This window comes from Oryx dammah, unplaced genomic scaffold (genome assembly GCF_014754425.2).
Source record: "Oryx dammah isolate SB20612 unplaced genomic scaffold, SCBI_Odam_1.1 HiC_scaffold_13, whole genome shotgun sequence".
In the NCBI taxonomy this organism is placed as follows: domain Eukaryota; kingdom Metazoa; phylum Chordata; class Mammalia; order Artiodactyla; family Bovidae; genus Oryx; species Oryx dammah.
In genome coordinates this window covers 12,672,002-12,689,733 of record NW_024070197.1, presented here as the reverse complement: position 1 = coordinate 12,689,733, position 17,732 = coordinate 12,672,002, and the positions used below count along the sequence as shown (strand labels likewise).

Genomic DNA, 17,732 nt, shown 5'->3' with positions numbered 1-17,732 from the left:
CAGGACTTTGCCCAGGGGCCTCTGGTGACAGGTCCAGGCCTCTCCCCGCCCTCGCCTCGGCCCCTGCCCTGGCCTCGCCCACACCAGGAACCGGGAGCACAGCTTTCTGTGCCAGTCCTGTGGTGCCCCGGGCGCTGGGGGCCAGCCTCTCCCCTCACCTCATCGTTCCAAACCGGTCTGTCCAGCTGTCCACCCCAAGGAGGGAAGCCTCCCGCCCCAGCTCAGACACCCCAAGAAAACCAGAGTCCAAACACGTGTAGCTGTGGGCAGGCTTTACTCATGGGTTGGGGGGAAGGATAGGAGGTCACAAAGGTGGGTAACCGTGGTGCCCTGGACGGCAGGGGCATCCCTCTGCTCAGGCGTCCCCAGCCATCTCGGGGTGCTTCTGCCGCAGGTGCTTGTCCAGGGTGGCCCGCAGGCCGAAGGGCACGCAGCAGTGGGGGCACGCGAAGCGGGGCCCGCCAGGCCCCAGGCCGTGCATGCGGCGGTGGCGGTTGAGCTTGCTGCTCTGGGCGCAGGCGTAGGAGCAGAGCTCGCAGGCGTAGGGCCGCTCGCCCGTGTGCGAGCGCCGGTGCACCGTCAGGTTGCTGCTGTTGGTGAAGTGCTTCCCGCAGAACTCGCAGCTGCCCCCAGGCCCCGGCCCCCGGTTCTTGCCCGCTGGCTTCAGCGGCTTCTTGGGTGACGTTTTCTGGTTCTTCTCCGGGTCTGTTCTCTGCTCCTTAGTGTCAGGGGCCCAGCTGTCCCCACCAGGGCCTGCCTGAGCCCCGCCGCCAGGAGCCCCCGGTTCCTGGACCCCTGCCGTGGCGGCCGCCCCGGCCCCCTCTCCTCCTCTGCACTGGAGGACGCTGGCAGGGGCTGCAGCATGGGCGGCGGGCTCGGGAGGGGCGGTGGAGGCCTGCTCCTGGCCGGTGTCGGCCAGGCAGGGGCTCTGGGGCTGCAGCTGCCGGTGGGTCTTCTTGTGGCGGTTGAGCTTGCTGCTCTGGGCGCAGGCGTAGGGACACTGGTCGCAGGCATAGGGCCGCTCGCCCGTGTGAGAGCGCATGTGCACCTTGAGGTTGCTAAAGGAGCTGAGGGTCTTCTTACACACGGGGCAGGTGGGGCTCCGCCGGGTGGGCCCCACCCGGGAGCCCTTGACCTCGGCTTCCGGCCCCACCACCGACGACACGGCCGACACAGCCACGGCCACCTCAGCCAGGCCCAGCAGCGGGGCCTCCGGGGACTCAGGTTCCGTCTGGTAGATGGACAGTCCATGGTCCCACTGGGCATGGCGCAGCAGTTTCCAGGCTCCCGTGAACTGTCGGCCACAGCGGAGGCAGTTCAAGGCCTTCAGGTCCTCACGTTCTGCAGAGGGGAGAAGGGCCAGGAAGCAGTGTGACTGGCAAGTCAGAGCAGCTGCAGTTCACAGCTGCCAGCTGGACACGAGGTGGGAGAGGCTCTGGTCCAGTAGCTGAGAGGCAGCAGAAGAGGCCAGGCCCCCTGCCCTCCCGGGGGGAAGGTGTGCAGAGAGCAGGGCAGACAGATAGGGAGCAAGGAAAATCCACGCAGTACATGAGTCCTTGGGGACTCCCTCTGTGTTTGTGAAAAGGTTAAAAGAGGAGAGGGATGGATAGAGGAGTGCTAGCTTATATTGGGGTCACAAAGGGCTGACCTAATTAGGCCTGCTGGGCACCTGCCACCCGCAGGTCCCTCTTAAAATTTTCCTTAGGAGAGAAGACTTTCATTTTCCGGATGGGAAAACTGAGGCAAAGAGACCTTTCTCCAAGGTCACAGTTAGGAAGGGGTTTCAATCCAGAAATCTCGGGGAGTGGGAAAGAGAAAAATTTTTTTAGGAAAAATGATTGGTTTACTCGTAAAAACAGCTCTTGATAACTGGATGTCTCTGCCAGGCCCCATACTTGGGTTCCATCCATGATCCCCTTTTCCTGCCTGAGAGACAAGGGTGCAAAGGTTTAAATGGGGAGAAGGCTTAGCAGTCACCAACGTTTTCTTTTGACCCTCAGGTACTATTAGTAATGTACTTCCAGATCCTTTTGCCTTTATGTTTTGGATGGGGGTGGCTTTCCCGATGCACAGGTCAAGAGCACAGGTTGGGGTTGGACAGGGTCAGCCTGTCCTGACTTCCAGTTGGTTCCCCTGCCCCCTAGCTGTGTGACCTTGGGCAAGAAATACACATCTCTGAGCCTCAGTTTCCTCATTTGCTAGAATATGGGGATCCTAGGGGTCCTCTCCCTTTTAGACTTGCTGTGACCTCAGATGGAGAATAGCTGAGAGTTCTGGTCCATCAAGCCCTCTATAAGCATTAACTGTTGTTCAGTCACTAAGTCTTCGAGACCACATGGACTATAACCCACTAGGCTCCTCTGTCCCTGGGATTTCCCAGACAAGAACACTGGAGTGAGTAGCCATTCCCCTCTCCAGGGGATCTTCTGGACCTAGGGATCAATCTAACCACATCTCCTCCTTGGCAGGCAGATTCTTTATCACTGAGCCACCTGGGAAGCCCATCGGTGTCTATAATTCTCCCAAGCCCAAGCGCCTTGGAGTGTTTTGTTCCATGATCCCATCACAGCCCCACCCTTGCCCACCGGGCCAGCCTCCCTGCTGCAATCAAAATCCCCCCTCCCCCTCTCACTGCAGGACCCTCTCCCTGGCCCAGCCCTGAATATAATTCCATTTCTCACAAGTCCCAGGGGCACATGGCACAGGGGCTAGAAATCCAGAGCTGTGTATGAGCTTCACAATCGATGCTGACCAAAAGCTCAGCTCGCCAGACATCTAGTACCAAGTTAGGGGTTTTAATTCCTACCCACGGCCGGAAGCCCAGGTATCCAGACACCCAGGACCTGGCTGAAAACAGGGGCATGCAAGGCTGGGAGATTCCATCAGGGAGGAAGGCCAGAAGCCCCTTCCCCAACTCCAAGCAAATGCCCAGTACCTCGATGACAAGTGATCATTAAATGGATGGGGGTGACAACACCCCCAGTCCAGCTGGCCTCGGCTCCCCTCCCCCAGGCTGCTGCCCTCCCCAGAGGTCCCCCCTACTGCCACACTGGTCCAGCCACCTGGCCAGTTATTTCTGGCCAAGGGGAAGGAGAAGTGAAACCAGATTGGGGGTGTGTGTATGGCAAATCCCCAGACCAGTCTTCTGGGGCTGGCCACACCCTGTGGGTGGCCCTCCTCCCCTGCCCAGCCCCGCCCCCACCTACCCCCCTCACCACCACTAGTCTCAGCCCTAGGACAGGGCAGGCCCTGGCCACGCCTAAGCTGCACCCGGTGGGGAGCCAGAAAGGGGAAGTAGTGCTCACTGCCCCGCCTGTCCAGCTCAGCCCCTCTCCCACAGGAAGCCGGGCCCTTGAACTTGAGACCGGTGACTGCATCCCGGCTCTACTCACCTGAGCCCTGGCAGGGGCTGGGGCCTCTGAAGAGCTGACAGCCCAGCTTCTTGTGGTCCATGAAAGCAGTGATGGCCTCCAACGGGAAGGTCTGCAGGCAGCGGCCGCAGGTCAACAGATCTGGATGTTTGTCGGTCCACGGCTGGCGGTCTGCAGGGAGGAAGCGGGTGGTGAGCGTGGGGTGGGGCCAGGATGGGGCCTGGGGGTTCAGAGGGAGAGGGGAAACCCGAAGGTCAAAAGGCAGGTTGGAGGCCAGGACCTGGCCAGGAAATTAAGGCAGGGGCCGCGAGCTGGGGGGGAGGGGGACGGGGGTCGGTGCCCCGAGGAAGTCCCACCCGAGAGAGAAGGGAGGGAGCTTGGCCCGGGGCTGGGGTAGGGGGCGCTCACCGTGAGGGCTCAGGGACAGCGGCGTCCACCGAGAACACTGGTTGCTCAGGCCGAGGGTGTGGATGAGGCCGCCGGCGGGCACGGGGCCGGCGCAGTGGCGGAGTTTGCTCTCGAACCGCTCTGGCGCGGGCACTTCCTTCGGAGTGAAGGGCCCTAACCCCGGGGCCTGCAGGGGCCGCGGGTCCGGCTCGGGCTTCACGTCGATGACGAGGTCTCGCATCTCCATCTCGTCGTCTGAGTTGGCGGCGGGCGAGGGTTCTATTCGGCGAGGCATGCAGCCGGCCTTGCGGCGGGACATGGGTCGCGGGCAGGCGGACTGACGGACTGGCGGATGGCGGGCGGAGGACACGCGAGGCGTGCGCGCTCAGACCGAGGCGCCCAGGTGAGTGACTGCGGCGACCCGCAGCTCTTACACGTGCTGGCCCGGCCCGTGGCTCCGCCCACCGAGGCGGGGCCTGACGGGAGAGGACTGCCCCACCCTCAGCCAAACTCATTCAGGACCGTGACCCCTGCGTTTGGCTGAACGATTGAATGTCTTAAAGATAACGAGTTCACACGACCACGCACAGAAACAGCTATTCCTGACCCCGTTTCCAGGCTGGTGGAAACTGAGGCACAAGGTGCCCACTCACACCCCCAAGCGAGAAAATGGTAGGGGCCAAGTTTCTAGCTAGGCGCCTGATAGTAATCTGACCTATTCCACTGAATGCATTACAATAAAAATTCCTTACGCAAACAAGGGTTAAGTGCCTACTATGTGCCAGGTTCTGGACTAAGCACTAAGATGCAGCAGGGTAGAAAAACAGACAATAACCCTGGCCTCTTGCAGGTTATTCGTTCTGAAAGACAGAGTCTCCACAAGATAAACTAAAATATGAAGTGCTGTCCACGACAAGTGCCATGGGCGGGGGCGGGGCGCGGAGCTAGGAAGGGTTATAAAGGGACAGGATTACTGGGGTGGGGTTGGGACCTCAGTTTTCTCCCCATGCCAGGCCTGTGTGTTCGAGGAGTTCTGTAAATTAAGTTCTGTATTGACGGAGTTCTGTGAGAAAACAAGGTCAGCTCCAGGGACATCTTTTGCCACCTTAAAGTCTTCCGGTTTTTTGAGATGGAAGCCTTGGGAGGATTTGGAGCCCTGGAGGGTCATGATCACATACACTGACTCTGCTCCTAGACCTGGACTCGCCATTAAAACCAAATAGCCAACCAATAGCCTCCTTCCGCTGGGGCCTCCTCCAACTTCCCTTGTCAAAGCTGCTCTCTGATCGCTATTTGAAGTGGCATCAACACCCTGCCCCACCCTCCAACCTTGTAAGTTTTCTTTTCTTCCTGGCAGCGACCACATCACCGTCTAGAACTGTTTGTTTACTCTCCTATCTCCCCTCTCCCTAACACAAGCCCCCCCACCCCCCAGAGGTCAGGGCCAGGGTCAGTTGGCTCTGGCCTGCCGGCTGTGTCCTCAGCCCGACACTGAGGGAATTTCACATGCTAATCTCCTGGAGTCCCGCTGCAAGCCTGAGGGCTCCCTCATATTGTTATTCAGGCCTCAGCTCAATCGTCCTCCAAAGACCAGAGGACCTCCCTGACCACAGGATCTAAGAGAGCCCCACCCTGCCGAAGGCCTTATAATTTACACTCCATGACCTCCATCTGTCCCCAGTTCCCTCCTGGGCTTCAGGTTTCCCATCTGTGACCTGAGGTGGCTTCTTCTTCAATGCCACCTCCCATGACAGCCCAAGTAAAGATGCTCCCCCAACCTGCTACCCCCTATCTTATTCTCCTTATTTTATTCCTTTTGCATCCTTGTCAAGCCTTAAAGGACCTTGTTGGTGTATTTGTTCATGTAATAACCTATCGGATCTCTCTCAATCTCGCTAGAATGTAGGTTCTGAGATGGACGGAGCCAAATCCATCTTGTTCAGGAACAGAGCTCCTAATGCATAGTTCAGTTAACAGATTGTGTATTGAGCTCCTTCTATATGCATTTTTTTCCAAAATATATCTGCATAGGATCTCTGTACCAGGCACTGGGTCTTGGGGATCCAGTGGTAAGCCGAGGTCCACAAGACCCCTCCCTTAGTGAAACCGTGAGGAAGAATGCATTCTGAGCCCAGAGCAGTGCGTTTCCAACTCAGGACACACATTCTGCCTTTCAAGGCCTCAGTTTTCCATTGTAAGACAGGGTTATGGGGAGTCCTGCTGGGCAAAATGACCGCCTTTGGTCTCTCCCAGGTGCTGCTCTGCAAGGCTTTTTCCTGGTGCGTGGCTGCTAAAAGCATGATCTCAAGGTTTCAAAGGGAAGGTGGGGTTCAGAATGGAGGTGAGGGGTAGGCGTGTGCACGTGTATGGGGTGGGGGTGCCAAGTCCCATGTGCCTAGAGGAGCCTCAATTTCTTCTGTAAAATGGACATCCTGGACCTCCACACTTCGCAGACTGGTAGATCAAGAGCTAAGCGCAGGGTCAAGCCGCTGGCTGGGTGGCGCCCGGGGTCTGCGCTGGTTTCCGAGACCGCGCCCGCGCGCCCACAACCACGTGGGGCGGCGGCGGCGGCGGCGGCGCGGGCGGAACCCAGGCTCGGAGGTTAGCGGCCTGCCCGGGCCTCTGCAGCTGGCGCGCCGGCGGAAGTAGGGGCGCCAGCTGCCGTGAATCTCAGAGTGGTGGGTCGTGAGCAAGATCCGGCTCCATGGTCCCAGCACGGGACGCCCACCCGTGTGTAAGACCCCGAGCGGCGGGAAGCGGCGGGTCCGCGCTTGCAGCACCGACTACTGGGAAGTTCTAGTCCCCGAACACCTGCATCGGGGAAGGACTGCACTCCCAACGCAGCAGCGGAAACATCCCCGCGCCCGGGGTGAGTTGCAGGGGAAGAGGGAGGTGTTGGAGGTCGGAATGCAACCCCTCAGGAAAATAATAACGACGATGATAATAACAGTAATAATGGCTGCAGTCCTCAGACTCCGGCCTTTCCTGGAGCAGAATCGTCCGCTTAATCTGTGTCGGGAGGTAGGAAGAACGTCCAGCCCAGGGCGGAGTGGGGAGTGGACGCCTGCGGGCCGAGAGGACCTACTTCGTATGAGAAAAGGAGAGCGACGGGTGGCCGGGGCGGAAATGAAAGGAAACTGACCGGCCCTGGTGGGGGGCGGGGGCATTCAGCGCTCGGTGTCCAGATGCTCACCGGACGCCCCATTAACTAATTTGTATCCAGACCGGGCCAGCCCTTGGGGTGGCTGGTCATTATCTCGGTGAATTCGGTCTAGAGTCTTCGCTGTTAGCCTGGTAGCTCAGTTGGTCCCCAACCCTGGCCATTGACGGTTTAGCTAAGCGTTTGTCCACGGAGGCGACCATTCCTATCTTCTAGAAAGTGAACTTTGAGGCCCCCAAGGATGGAAGTTTGTGAGTCTCCTGCCCCTGCCATTGATCCAAGTGATGGGCACTTTAGTTTTTTCTAGTGGGGAATGGGATCCAATTTTTTTCCCCCCCCTGAAACCTGGGCAGGAAATCCTTGGCTTGGAGACTGATAGGATTAAGGACTCTCGGCTTGGTCACCAGGAAGAACACCTGCTTTTGCTGTCTTGGGCACACCCTATGTGACCTTTCTCAAACCAGTTTCTTATCAAGTCACTCCCAGACCTCAATGGCTCTCCTTTGCTCACTGAAAAAACTGCCCTTTTGCATAGGGCAGGGGTGATGGCCCTGACCCACCTGGGTTTGCTCCCTTTTCCTGTCAGTCGCCAGCTTGCACCCAGTAAATGCTTTGGCATCACCCAACTTCAGTTTCCTCTTTGGGAAAATGGGGATTGTTGCAGGTATGACCAAATCTTTTCTTTTTTTCTCCATAGTAGCAAAAACATGGCCTATGCTGGCCCATGTTTAATTTTGTTTTACTAAGGAATTTAACAGAACTCTTTGGCAATTTGCATATTTCCCATCGGCCCTAGAGGGGAGTGTTTCTCCTAAAACACTCAAGTGTTAACCTACAAGTGCTGGGAGAAAGCCCTGGGGGCTGGTGACCCTGGACTAAACTGAGAATGCCGTGGTCAGATACATTAGAAAATGTACATATCCCTTAATCTCATTCACAGCCATCTGTGGTGAGATAATGAACATGTAGTAGTCCCATTAATTCGTTGTTCACTGTGGTCTTGCCCATCAGGTGAAAACCTGGGAGTCTTCCTTGGCTCTGCCCAGTGCGTTAGCAAATAGTGAGGGCTCTCAATCCTCAACAGCTAGCCTAATCCAATCATTTCTCCCCACCCCGCTTCACTGCCCCAGATAATGTCATCTTCCAACTTCCCCAGTGAGGTGGCTTCCTCACTGGGCTCCCTGCTTCTCCCCTTGCCCCTCACAGTCCATTCTTTGTGCAGCAGGCAGAGGGATCCTGTGAGTCAGACCCTGCTCCTCCTCTACTCAGAGATACCCCAGTCCTCAAGGCCCCTGCCCGCACCTCCTGCACACTGGCCTCCTTACTATCACCCAGTCACCCTTCTATGGGCTTTGAGTTTGCTGTCCCCTTGAACTGGAATGCTTTCCCCTCCATATCTCCCCATGGCTCAATTCCTCATTCCATTCTGGTCTTTGCTCCAATGTGAGCTTATCAGAGCCTTCTTTCCCGAGCCCCTTCCTGGAAACCACCTCTTACCCACCCAGGCAGGGCCAGGTGTCCCCTCTGGGCTCATGAGGCCCCCGGGCTCCTTCATTCCAGCCCTGCCTACTCTTGGTGTCACTGTCTGGAGCCCTAGTGTGTGTCATCCACTGGACAGTAGGGCCGGGCTCTTTGGTTCCCATCTGGGTCTCCAGCACCACCCAGTGTGGGTCAGGCGCAGAGCAAGCGCTTGGATAACAGAAGTGAATCCTTCCACAAGTATTTATTGAGAGACCCCTGGTTGCCAGCCCTTGTGATGTAATCGGACATGTTCCTTCTCCCAAAGGCTTACGTTCTGTGGCAGAACAGATGGCACGTAGGCAGACAAGTAAATGCATATTGTTAGGAGGTGATAGTGCTGTGAAAAAAAAAATGATACTGCACGGTGAAAGGGCTATTATTTTCCTCCCTGTAAGGAGGAATGTTTGACCTGAGTGAAGTAAGGGAGGAAGGCAAGCCATGTATCTGGAAATATATATGTCTCATGTATGGAAGAAGGTTCCAAGCAGTAAGAATAGCATGTGCAAAGGCCCCGGGGCAGGAATGTGCTTGGCATTTTCAGGGACTGACAACAGTGACGACAGGGTAGAAGGGAAGGAAATGAGATCAGAGAGGTGATAGGGCCTTGGAGTGAGGACCTTTGCTTTTGGCCAGATGGCGTGGGAGCCATGGGAGGGCTCTGAGCAGAGGAGGTGTGAGATCAGACCTAGAGCTGAAGTTGAGAAACGTTGATTCATTTCTCTGCAGGATCCTTTCTTGCAAGGAGCTGAAAGTTGAGCTGCTGAGACAGGAAGAGCCTCACAAGAAAAAAGACAATCCCAGTCATCTCTGTATGGTGAGTGTCCCTGGGATGGGACACTGGGTACCTGATTCATGTCAGTCACTTCAGTGAATCACTTTAGAGAGGAGGGGACTGAAGCAGGGGGAGGGGTGCACTGCCTGAAACTCAGGTCCTCTCTCCTGCCCACAATGCCAGCATCTCCTTACATGCAGTCAGCATCAGTGCAGTGGTCAGGGTGCAGGGTAAATTAGGAGTGTGAGATTAACGTATGCACAGTACTATACATAAAATAGATAACCAACAAGGACCTACTGTATCGCACAGGAGGGAACTATACTCAATATTCTGTAACAACATATAAGAGAAAAGAATCTAAAGAAGTGTGTGTGTGTATGTATATATATATATAGTTTTCCCTGGTGGCTGAGTGGTAAAGAATCTGTCTGCCAATATAGGAGACATGAGTTTGATCCCTGGGTAGGGAAGATACCTGTAGAGGAAATGGCAACCCACTGCAGTATTCTTGCCTGGGAAATCCCATGGACAGAGAAACCTGGTGGGCTACAGTCTGTACAGCTACAAAGAGTTGGACATGACTTAACAACTGAAGAGCAAAATATATATATATATAATTGAATTATATGTATTTTATATATATAACATATAACTGAATTGCTTTGCTGTATACCTGAAGCTAGCACAACAATTTATACTTGAAAAAAAAAAAGAAACCCAACCTCAGTGTAGTAGCATGTAATACGTTACAGGCGAGTGCTGAACTTTAACGTTTGTTAGGTCATTTAGTCCCTGTGGCAACCCTGTCAGGTTGGTCCTCTTGTCAGTCTGTTTTATAGATGGGGAAACTGAGGCACAGACCGATTAAGCAACTCCCCCCAGGTCACACAGCAGTACCAGTACTCATACAGTTGTTACTCAAGTGTAGCTTGAATGACACTAGGGAGAACCTAGTGTGTGGGTCATGAACCGATGGTGCACGGGCCTGCTGAATCCTGATACCAAGTGGAGGTGGCTCTTGGTGCCGTTTCTCCACACAGTGGAAAAGGAAACGTCTGTTGCTTGAGGTCACCCACCTAAGCAGGCCTGAGAGCTCAATTTCCATTCCATTCATTCCAGCAGACGCAGTATTTAAGGAGTCTGGTCTGTATGCCACCCCATGTTCCAGGACTGGGGCTACGCAGAGGGGAAAAAGCAAGGTCGCTACTTGTGGGGAGGCAGCCATCTCACAGGGAAAAAGACCATAAGCAGACCAGTAAATAGACAACATCACATGTAAGAGAGGGGCATGCTCTGAAGAATGAAGAAGCCGACTCAGATGAAGGGGGCTGAAGAGGAGATCTTGAAGACAGGCTGCTCTGGGAATGGGGAGAAGGCAGTACAGGCAGAGGGAAGCCCAGTACCAGGGCCCACGAAGAGACCACGCCAGGCGTGCTTGAGACCAGCAGGGAGACCAGTGCGGCTGGGTGGAGAGAGTAAGCGAGGGCGTGAAGCCAGGGCACGGGCGGGATCCGGAGCACACAGGGCCTTGAGGGCTGTGGTGAGGACTTTGACTTTGACTCTGAGCAAGATGGCAGCCAGGGGAGGGCTCTGAGCTGAAGAGGGATGTGATCTGACCTAGGTGTTAGTGGGGTCCCTCTAGCTGTGTGTGAGGACAGACTGGCAGCGGGTGAAGGTAGGATCCGGAGTCCAGTGAGAAGCTGACTTCAGAAGTCCAGGCAGGAAATGACAGTGGCTAGACTGAGCTGTTGGACAGAGTGAAAACTATTAGGTTGTGAATCAGTCAGTTCAGTTCAGTTGCTCAGTCGTGTCCGACTCCTTGTGACCCCATGGACTGCAGCATGCCAGGCCTTCCTGTCCATCACCAACTCCCGGAGTTGACTCAAACTCACATCCATTGAGTCGGTGATACCATCCAACCATCTCATCCTCTGTCGTCCCTTTCTCCTCCTGCCTTCAGTCTTTCCCAGCATCAGGGTTTTTTCAAATGAGTCAGTTCTTTACATCAGGTGGCCAAAGTACTCGAGTTTCAGCTTCAGCATCAGTCCTTCCAATGAATATTCAGGGCTTATTTCCTTTAGGATAGACTGGTTGGATCTCCTTGCTGTCCAAAGGACTCTCAAGAATATATATATATTTTAAATTTAAAATATATGTTTTTCTCCCTGAGCATTTCTTGTTTCTGTTTGCCGCCTCTAACCAGGAATAACCTGGTTAGAGTTCCTTAAGCCGGGATAACCCAGGCCACTTCCTTGGTGGCTCAGATGGTACGGACTCCGCCTGCCAACACAGACCTAAGAGATGTGGGTTCAGTTCCTGGGTCGGGAAGATCCCCCTGGAGAAGGAAATGGCAACCCACTCCAGTATTCTTGCCTGGAGAATCCTGTGGACAGAGGAGCCTGGCGGGCTACAATTCATGGAGTTGTGAAGAGTCGGACACAACTGAGCAGCTAACACACACACTCTTAGGAAAGCACCAAATCCTAACCACTGGTTAATCCTAACTAGGGAACTGCCTGCGGCCCCGCCCCAACATTTGTCTTTTATGATCTGGATAGTTTTGAAGAACCAGGCTAATTTTTTTGTTTTTTTTTTTGGTAAACTGTCAGTTGCCTCAATAGATTGAGGTCATCTATTTTTGGCAGGACCACCATAGAAGGGGTGCCCTGTCCTGAGTGTGTCATATCAGGATGCCCTTGGTGTTTGTTTGCCCCATTACTGTACATGTTGATTTTAACGCCAACATTAGAGTGGTGTCTACCATGTTTCTCCACTGCAAAGTTACTCTGAAGTCTTTACAACGAATATCTTCTGAGGAGGTACTTTTAACACTTTGCAGATATCCTGGGCCTTCTCAAACGTATGGTAAGGACTTTCCCCTCCCCTCCCTTTATTTCATTTATTTATTTACAATAAGTATGACTCAAAAAATTTCACCCTTAAAAAAAAAATCCCCCTTTTGAGCTGACTCCTGTGTGAATGGGAACTTATTTGGAAGATACGCTGTGCTTAGTCCCTCAGTCGTGTCTGACTCTTTGTGACCTTGTGAACTGTAGTCCCCCAGGCTCCTCTGTCCATGGGGATTGTCCAGGCAAGAATACTGGAGTGGGTTGTCACGCCCTCCTCCACAAATAATGGATTGGATGGGCTGTTTGTGAGAGAGGTCACGGCTTGGTCTTTTAGCAAATATTTATTGCCAGGGACTGGGGATAAAAGCAGTACAGGGAATTTCTTGGTGGTCCAGTGATTAGGACTCCACATTTCTACTACAGTGGGCCATGGGTTCGATCCCTGGTCCAAGAACCAAGATCCTCTGGGTGGCACAGCCAAAAACTTAAAAAATAAAATTTAAAAAGCAGTGCAAAGGCCCTGCTTTCATGGACCTTGTAAACGGGGGTGCTAGGTCCTGGGAAGGGGGGTGACTGGCTGAGGGATGGCGCAGATTTTAGAAGGGGGACTAGGGAGTGGGGTTTGGGACAGGTTAAGTGGAGATGGGGCAGATAGGCCTCTGCCCCCAGCCCCCTCTTCCTGTAGCTCCACACTCCCCATAATGACTCCCTGGTCTGCTTCTTCACCCAACAGCCAGGATAATGCAGACTCCGCTGGCCACTCCTGTGCCTGTGCTCCGGCTCCCCCGGGGTCCTGATGGCTCAAACCGAGGCTTTGCTCCCGATGGACGCAGAGCCGCCCTGAAACCAAAAGTCCCTGAAGTCCTGGAGCCTCCAGAATCTCAAGAATTCCAGGAACAGCAGGCTCGAGCCTCCCTTCGGGAGCGCTACCTCCGCAGCCTGCTGGCCATGGTGGGGCGCCAGGTGTGCTTCACTTTGCATGAGGGTGTACAGGTGATTGCCCACTTCGGAGCCACCGACCTGGACGTGGCCAATTTCTACGTGTCGCAGCTGCAGACTCCAATAGGCGTGCAGGCTGAAGCACTGCTCCGGTGTAGTGACATTATCTCATACACCTTCAAGCCATAAAGACTTCATTGTGTTCATCTTTCTGCCTTGGGCATAGCTACAGTCTCCCAGGCCTCCATATGTTCCTGAGCTTGGACCTCTGGGCCCCAGAGAGTTCAGAACCCCCTTGGAAATTCGCACCAAGCTCCAAGCAACTCTGACATCTCTGGACATCCAGGGTGTAGTCAGTAAACTTCTGCAAACCCATGGGTTCTACATCCTGTTGAAAGGAATGCTCTACCTCACAGAACTCTCAACTCAACAGATATATGGACCCCATGCCAGTTCTTGAAGATTTGGGACAGAGGGAGGGAATAAAGGACAGCAGATTACCCAATGGGAAATTGTCTATTGAAGAGGGTGCAAAGTTCAGCCACCCTGGAAATATTCCCCAGTGCTTCCTCCTGCCAAGGAATCAATTATCTCAGGAAACTTTGCTTCTTGTTTTCTCTTTTTAATGTAGCCTATAGGGATTGAGCCAGATTTAGGGAGTGAAAGGGTGGCTATCGAAAGGCTGAACCCTGTGGAGCTGGGTCAGAAAGGGGAAGACATGTCAAAGGAGTGGGAGGAGCTGGGATAAAGATACGGGGATTAGACCATGGCTAGTCTGGAACAGCTGGTGTGACCTGGACACCAGACTTGGGAGACTTGGACTTTTCTGGTGGGCTGCCTTGTATACAGTGAGGGGAATGACTTGAATTGGGTCACATGGTCACTTACAGGAGGTCCCTCCCATTGCCTGGCCTCTGGGTAGGTAGCCTTTAGGTGGGTCAAACAGCAGCACCATTGGGAAAAAGGGGATTAAAGGTTAGAGTGAAACTTTGCCCCTTCTCCATTTAACCCCGGCTTTGTAGCCTGGCTGTCCATTTCACACACTTTACTTAGCCCCATTTACTAGCAGTCTTTCAGCAGATTTACTTTTATTTATTTGGCCATGATACTGGGATCTTACTTCTCATACCAGGGGTTGAACCCATCCCCCCTGTAGGGGAAGCACAGAGTCCTAACCATTGGACATCCAGGGAATTCCCTCAGTAAAGTAATTTCTGCCCCCTCTGTAGTCCCATCAGTTTAAGAATGTAAGTGAAGATTCCGTTCAATATAGATGTGATTTGCTTTGGTCATCTTCAGTGGTCAAGGTGCGGCAACCACTGAAGTTGAATGAAGCTTGTGCAGGGCCTCAGCTCCTATTTGTTCATTCACAACGCTACCTCTGGCGACTCCTGGGCCCAGATTTCGAGTTGCCTTAGCAACGACGTCACTTGCTCCGCCCCAAGTCACCTTTTTTGGTTTTAGCTCCGCCCACCCAGGGTTGTGGTTGGGTTGGGATAGAGCGGAGAAAGTGCGGAGGCGAATAGTAAACGACTGAGTCAGCCCTTGTGGGGGCGTGGCTTGAGTTCGTGCTAGTAGTTCGCTACTGGCTCCGTGATCTACCTGCTCCATCGCCGGGTATTTCGGTTGGAAGATTCGTCCCTTGCTTTCGGAATTTCTTCCTTCGTCCAGCTTTTTCTTTTCTTAAAAAAAAAAAAAAAAGCTAAATTAAGGCTAGAACACACCTTATGGACTCACATTTCCGTTTTTAAGTTTATATAAAATACAATTTATACAAAAGAGCCCGACACGACTTACCGTCTGTATAACCACAACATCCAAAAAGGGTCATTGATGAAATTGCAGTCTGCAAATGGAAAGCTGGAGCCTAACCAGCAAATGGAGACAGGCTTTGTCTCCAGGCAGGGGTTCCCTCTGTCAGCATCCATCACCGGTACTCATATATAGTCAACACAACTCCTATAGCCTTTCAAGTTCTCCATCCCTTTATTTCTCTCCATATCAGTTGGCCTAGCCTCACCAAGCATATGCTTTTATTCCTATCACCTCCACTCCTTTCTCCGTTGCCTGAGCTCGTGACGAATGTGTGAGGGGCTGAATGTTGGTTATCTACTTTGAAGCGGGGAGGCGTGGGGCGGGGGAGCGGCTTGGGTTCGCGCTTGCGCGCTGCTCCGGGAGACGGCGTCTCTCTCGCCCCGCCCCTCGTATTCTGCAGTTCCGGCTCTGCAGATTCGGTACTCACGTCTCTTTTTCCCGTGGCTCTTTCTGCTTTCTGGTACCCGCTTTAACAACGCACGAGACAACTCTACCTGAAAATAACTTAAATTGATTTTCTGCTTTTCCGTGTATGCGGCGGGCTCACTGGCTCTTAACGAAAGTGCGGCTGCGAACGAGCAGACGCTCACGGGGCTCGGGGGAGGCGCGCTCGAGCTCCCGGCGGCGACGACTACGACGACCAGAGAGGGGACGGAGTCGGCGCCTGAAGCAGTGGCTGAGCCCATGCCCCGGGACGGCGGGAGGGCCCGGAGAGACAAGTCCGGGGCCCGGGGCATGCCCCCAGGGCCCCCGTGAGGAGGCGGCGGCGGCGGCGATGGAGATCCCGCCGCAGGAGGCGCCGCCCGGGCCGGGCGCGGACGGCGAAGCCGAGGAGGCCCCCGCCGAGGCCCCGTCTCCCGGCCCCGCATCGCCCCCGGCCGACGGGCGCCTCAAGGCTGCGGCCAAGCGCGTTACGTTCCCTTCCGACGAAGATATCGTGTCCGGAGCTGTGGAACCCAAAGACCCCTGGAGACACGGTAGCCACGGCTGGAGCGCGGGGGCGGGCTGGTTGGGGACCTGGGAGTCGGTGCGGCGACCAGTACAGAGGTGGAGCTCAATAAGTTGCCCCTCATAAGGATTTAAGGAGACAGTCGTCCGTTTAGAGCTTGGAGGGTGTTAGAGAGGGAGTGGCTGTTGGGTTGGGAAGGTGAACATTAGCTGGGTTAGGCTGCTCCCTCTCTCCCCTCCCCAAGGGACGCTGATGGTGATCGTTTGAGGAATTAAGACGGTGAGCAATCAAAGAAAGTTTAGTGGCTTGGGAGATTGATTAGGAGGGCAGTAGCCTTTGAGTTCAAGTTCCCTCAGAGAAGGATAGAACAGTCAGGGGAGGAAGGGTGGGTCAACATTGTCGCTGAAAGGGCAGTTGGAGGAGTTTGATGGGCCCATGGGGACAGAAAGAGGTTACAGTTGTCGGTCTGCAAGCCTCGGGGCTGGGGGTGGTCACGTGACTCAACTTCCTTGGCTGAAAGGAGGACAAGGCGTAAACTTGGAGCCTGGCGGTAGAGGAGTCAGTCAATCCTGGGACTGGGAAAGGGAGGCAAAGTAAACAAACTTGCCAGAAAAAGGAGCTAGTTGGTGGTCAGTTTGGGGCTGGTTGAGATAGTCCAGGGAGGTGTTCGATCTTGGCATTAGGAAGAAAAAGTCACCGCGTGCCTCCTCTTCCTCTCCTTCCCTACTCGCTCCCCCCCCCTCCCCCCAAAAAAGGGGAAGCAGAACATTGTCAGTCATTCAGGAGCAGAGGAACTTTGGAGCCTGGCTCTGGGAGGGCTGTCCTTGTTTTGTTCCCTCTAGCCCCGTCCCTTCTGCCCCGAGAAAGCATTGGAGTTGCTGGCGGTGGAAGGTGAGAGCGCTGGAGAAGTTTGATGGCTCGAGGTGCAGTGGGCAGAGAGCGACTGCATAGGTTATAAGTTCTGTAGAGAAGGTCAGCTCTGTGTTGGAACTGAAAGAGCAGTTGGAGGAGTGTGTTTTATCTGTAGGGCTGGGAAGGTGGAAAGTGGCTCCAGAGATGGATGGCAGGGTTGAGTCCTGGTCAGGTCTGGGACTCGTGCAGGGATGGAGCCGAAGGGATCGGCCTGGACCCTGGTCTATAGCAGTTGGTCTGTGGGCCCTGGGAGAGAGGTAGAAATGTTGCTGCTCTGTGGGCAGTGGAGAAAGCGATGGCTTTGATGTGAGGGTGGGAAACGTGGGAGCTGAAAGCTGAACACACTAGGAGCGGCCGTGAATGCCATCTTGGCCTGTTAGTGTTTTGTTTGTTTTGTCTTTTGGCTGCACGGTGTGGAATGGGGGATCTTAGTTTCCCGACCATGGATCAAACCCCGGGCCAGATGCTATGGAAGTACAGTCCTAACCACTGGACCTCCAGGAAATTCCCCAGCCAGTTATTGTTAAAGAGACAGTGGTTAATTTAAAATTCTTGGCCTTGGGAGCCAGCCAAGTCCCTGGGCTCTCGGCCTTCAAGATAGGTTAGGTTGGAGGGCTTGGGGGACTAGGGCTGAGGAAGGGAAGAGGGAACAGGCCCCAGATATAGCATCCGGTCCAGGGAGCTCAGAGCAGGAGGGAAAGAACTGGAGAGGCAGAGCGGGATGGTGGCTAGCCTGGGCTCCAGCTCAATCCTGAATCCCATTTACCCAAAGCATGACCTCAGGCTGGGTTCCTAACTCCTCGGAGCCTCGATTTCCCACCTGTAAGTGGGTGAGAGTAGCCATGCCACGGGATTTCAGAGAGGACTGAATAAGGTTGTGTGTGGAAAGTGGTCGGCCAGGGTGGGCCTTCATGAGGCTGCAGTTATAGTTGGTCATTTTAGGGGTGACGTTAGGTGCTACTGGTCGTTTAGGGGGCTAGCCTGGATGAGTTGGTTCGTGGAGTTGGGGGCGGAGGTCGTGCTTCACAAGCTTCCAGTCGGTTGGTGGGCTCGG

At 54.4% G+C, this 17,732-nt stretch overlaps 3 protein-coding genes across 4 annotated transcripts in view; 2 read left to right on the top strand and 1 right to left on the bottom strand.

Moving 5' to 3' along the window:
• Positions 1-257: 257 nt before the first annotated feature.
• ZNF296 (zinc finger protein 296) lies at positions 258-4,362 on the bottom strand. Its single transcript, XM_040252574.1, has 3 exons — positions 3,780-4,362; positions 3,393-3,542; positions 258-1,341 (listed from the first exon to the last, which is right to left on the bottom strand). The coding sequence occupies exons 1-3, from the start codon at positions 4,075-4,077 to the stop codon at positions 356-358; spliced, it is 1,434 nt and encodes a 477-aa protein (XP_040108508.1). The 5' UTR covers positions 4,078-4,362; the 3' UTR covers positions 258-355.
• On the top strand, positions 3,414-13,602 carry GEMIN7 (gem nuclear organelle associated protein 7). 2 transcript variants are annotated; one of them, XM_040252624.1, is made up of 3 exons: positions 3,414-3,502; positions 9,166-9,253; positions 12,797-13,602. In XM_040252624.1, the coding sequence occupies exon 3, from the start codon at positions 12,805-12,807 to the stop codon at positions 13,189-13,191; it is 387 nt and encodes a 128-aa protein (XP_040108558.1). In that variant the 5' UTR covers positions 3,414-3,502; positions 9,166-9,253; positions 12,797-12,804; the 3' UTR covers positions 13,192-13,602. The 2 variants fall into 2 exon arrangements, with proteins under 2 accessions (XP_040108558.1, XP_040108557.1); XM_040252623.1 differs by lacking the exon at positions 3,414-3,502 and adding an exon at positions 6,376-6,627.
• A 1,645-nt stretch (positions 13,603-15,247) lies between these two features.
• PPP1R37 (protein phosphatase 1 regulatory subunit 37) overlaps positions 15,248-17,732 on the top strand; it is a 37,013-nt gene continuing 34,528 nt past the window's right edge. Inside the window, exon 1 of the mRNA XM_040252526.1 lies at positions 15,248-15,794. Within this exon, the coding sequence (XP_040108460.1) occupies positions 15,350-15,794 (445 nt within the window). The 5' untranslated portion in view covers positions 15,248-15,349. The remainder of the gene's footprint in view (positions 15,795-17,732) is intronic.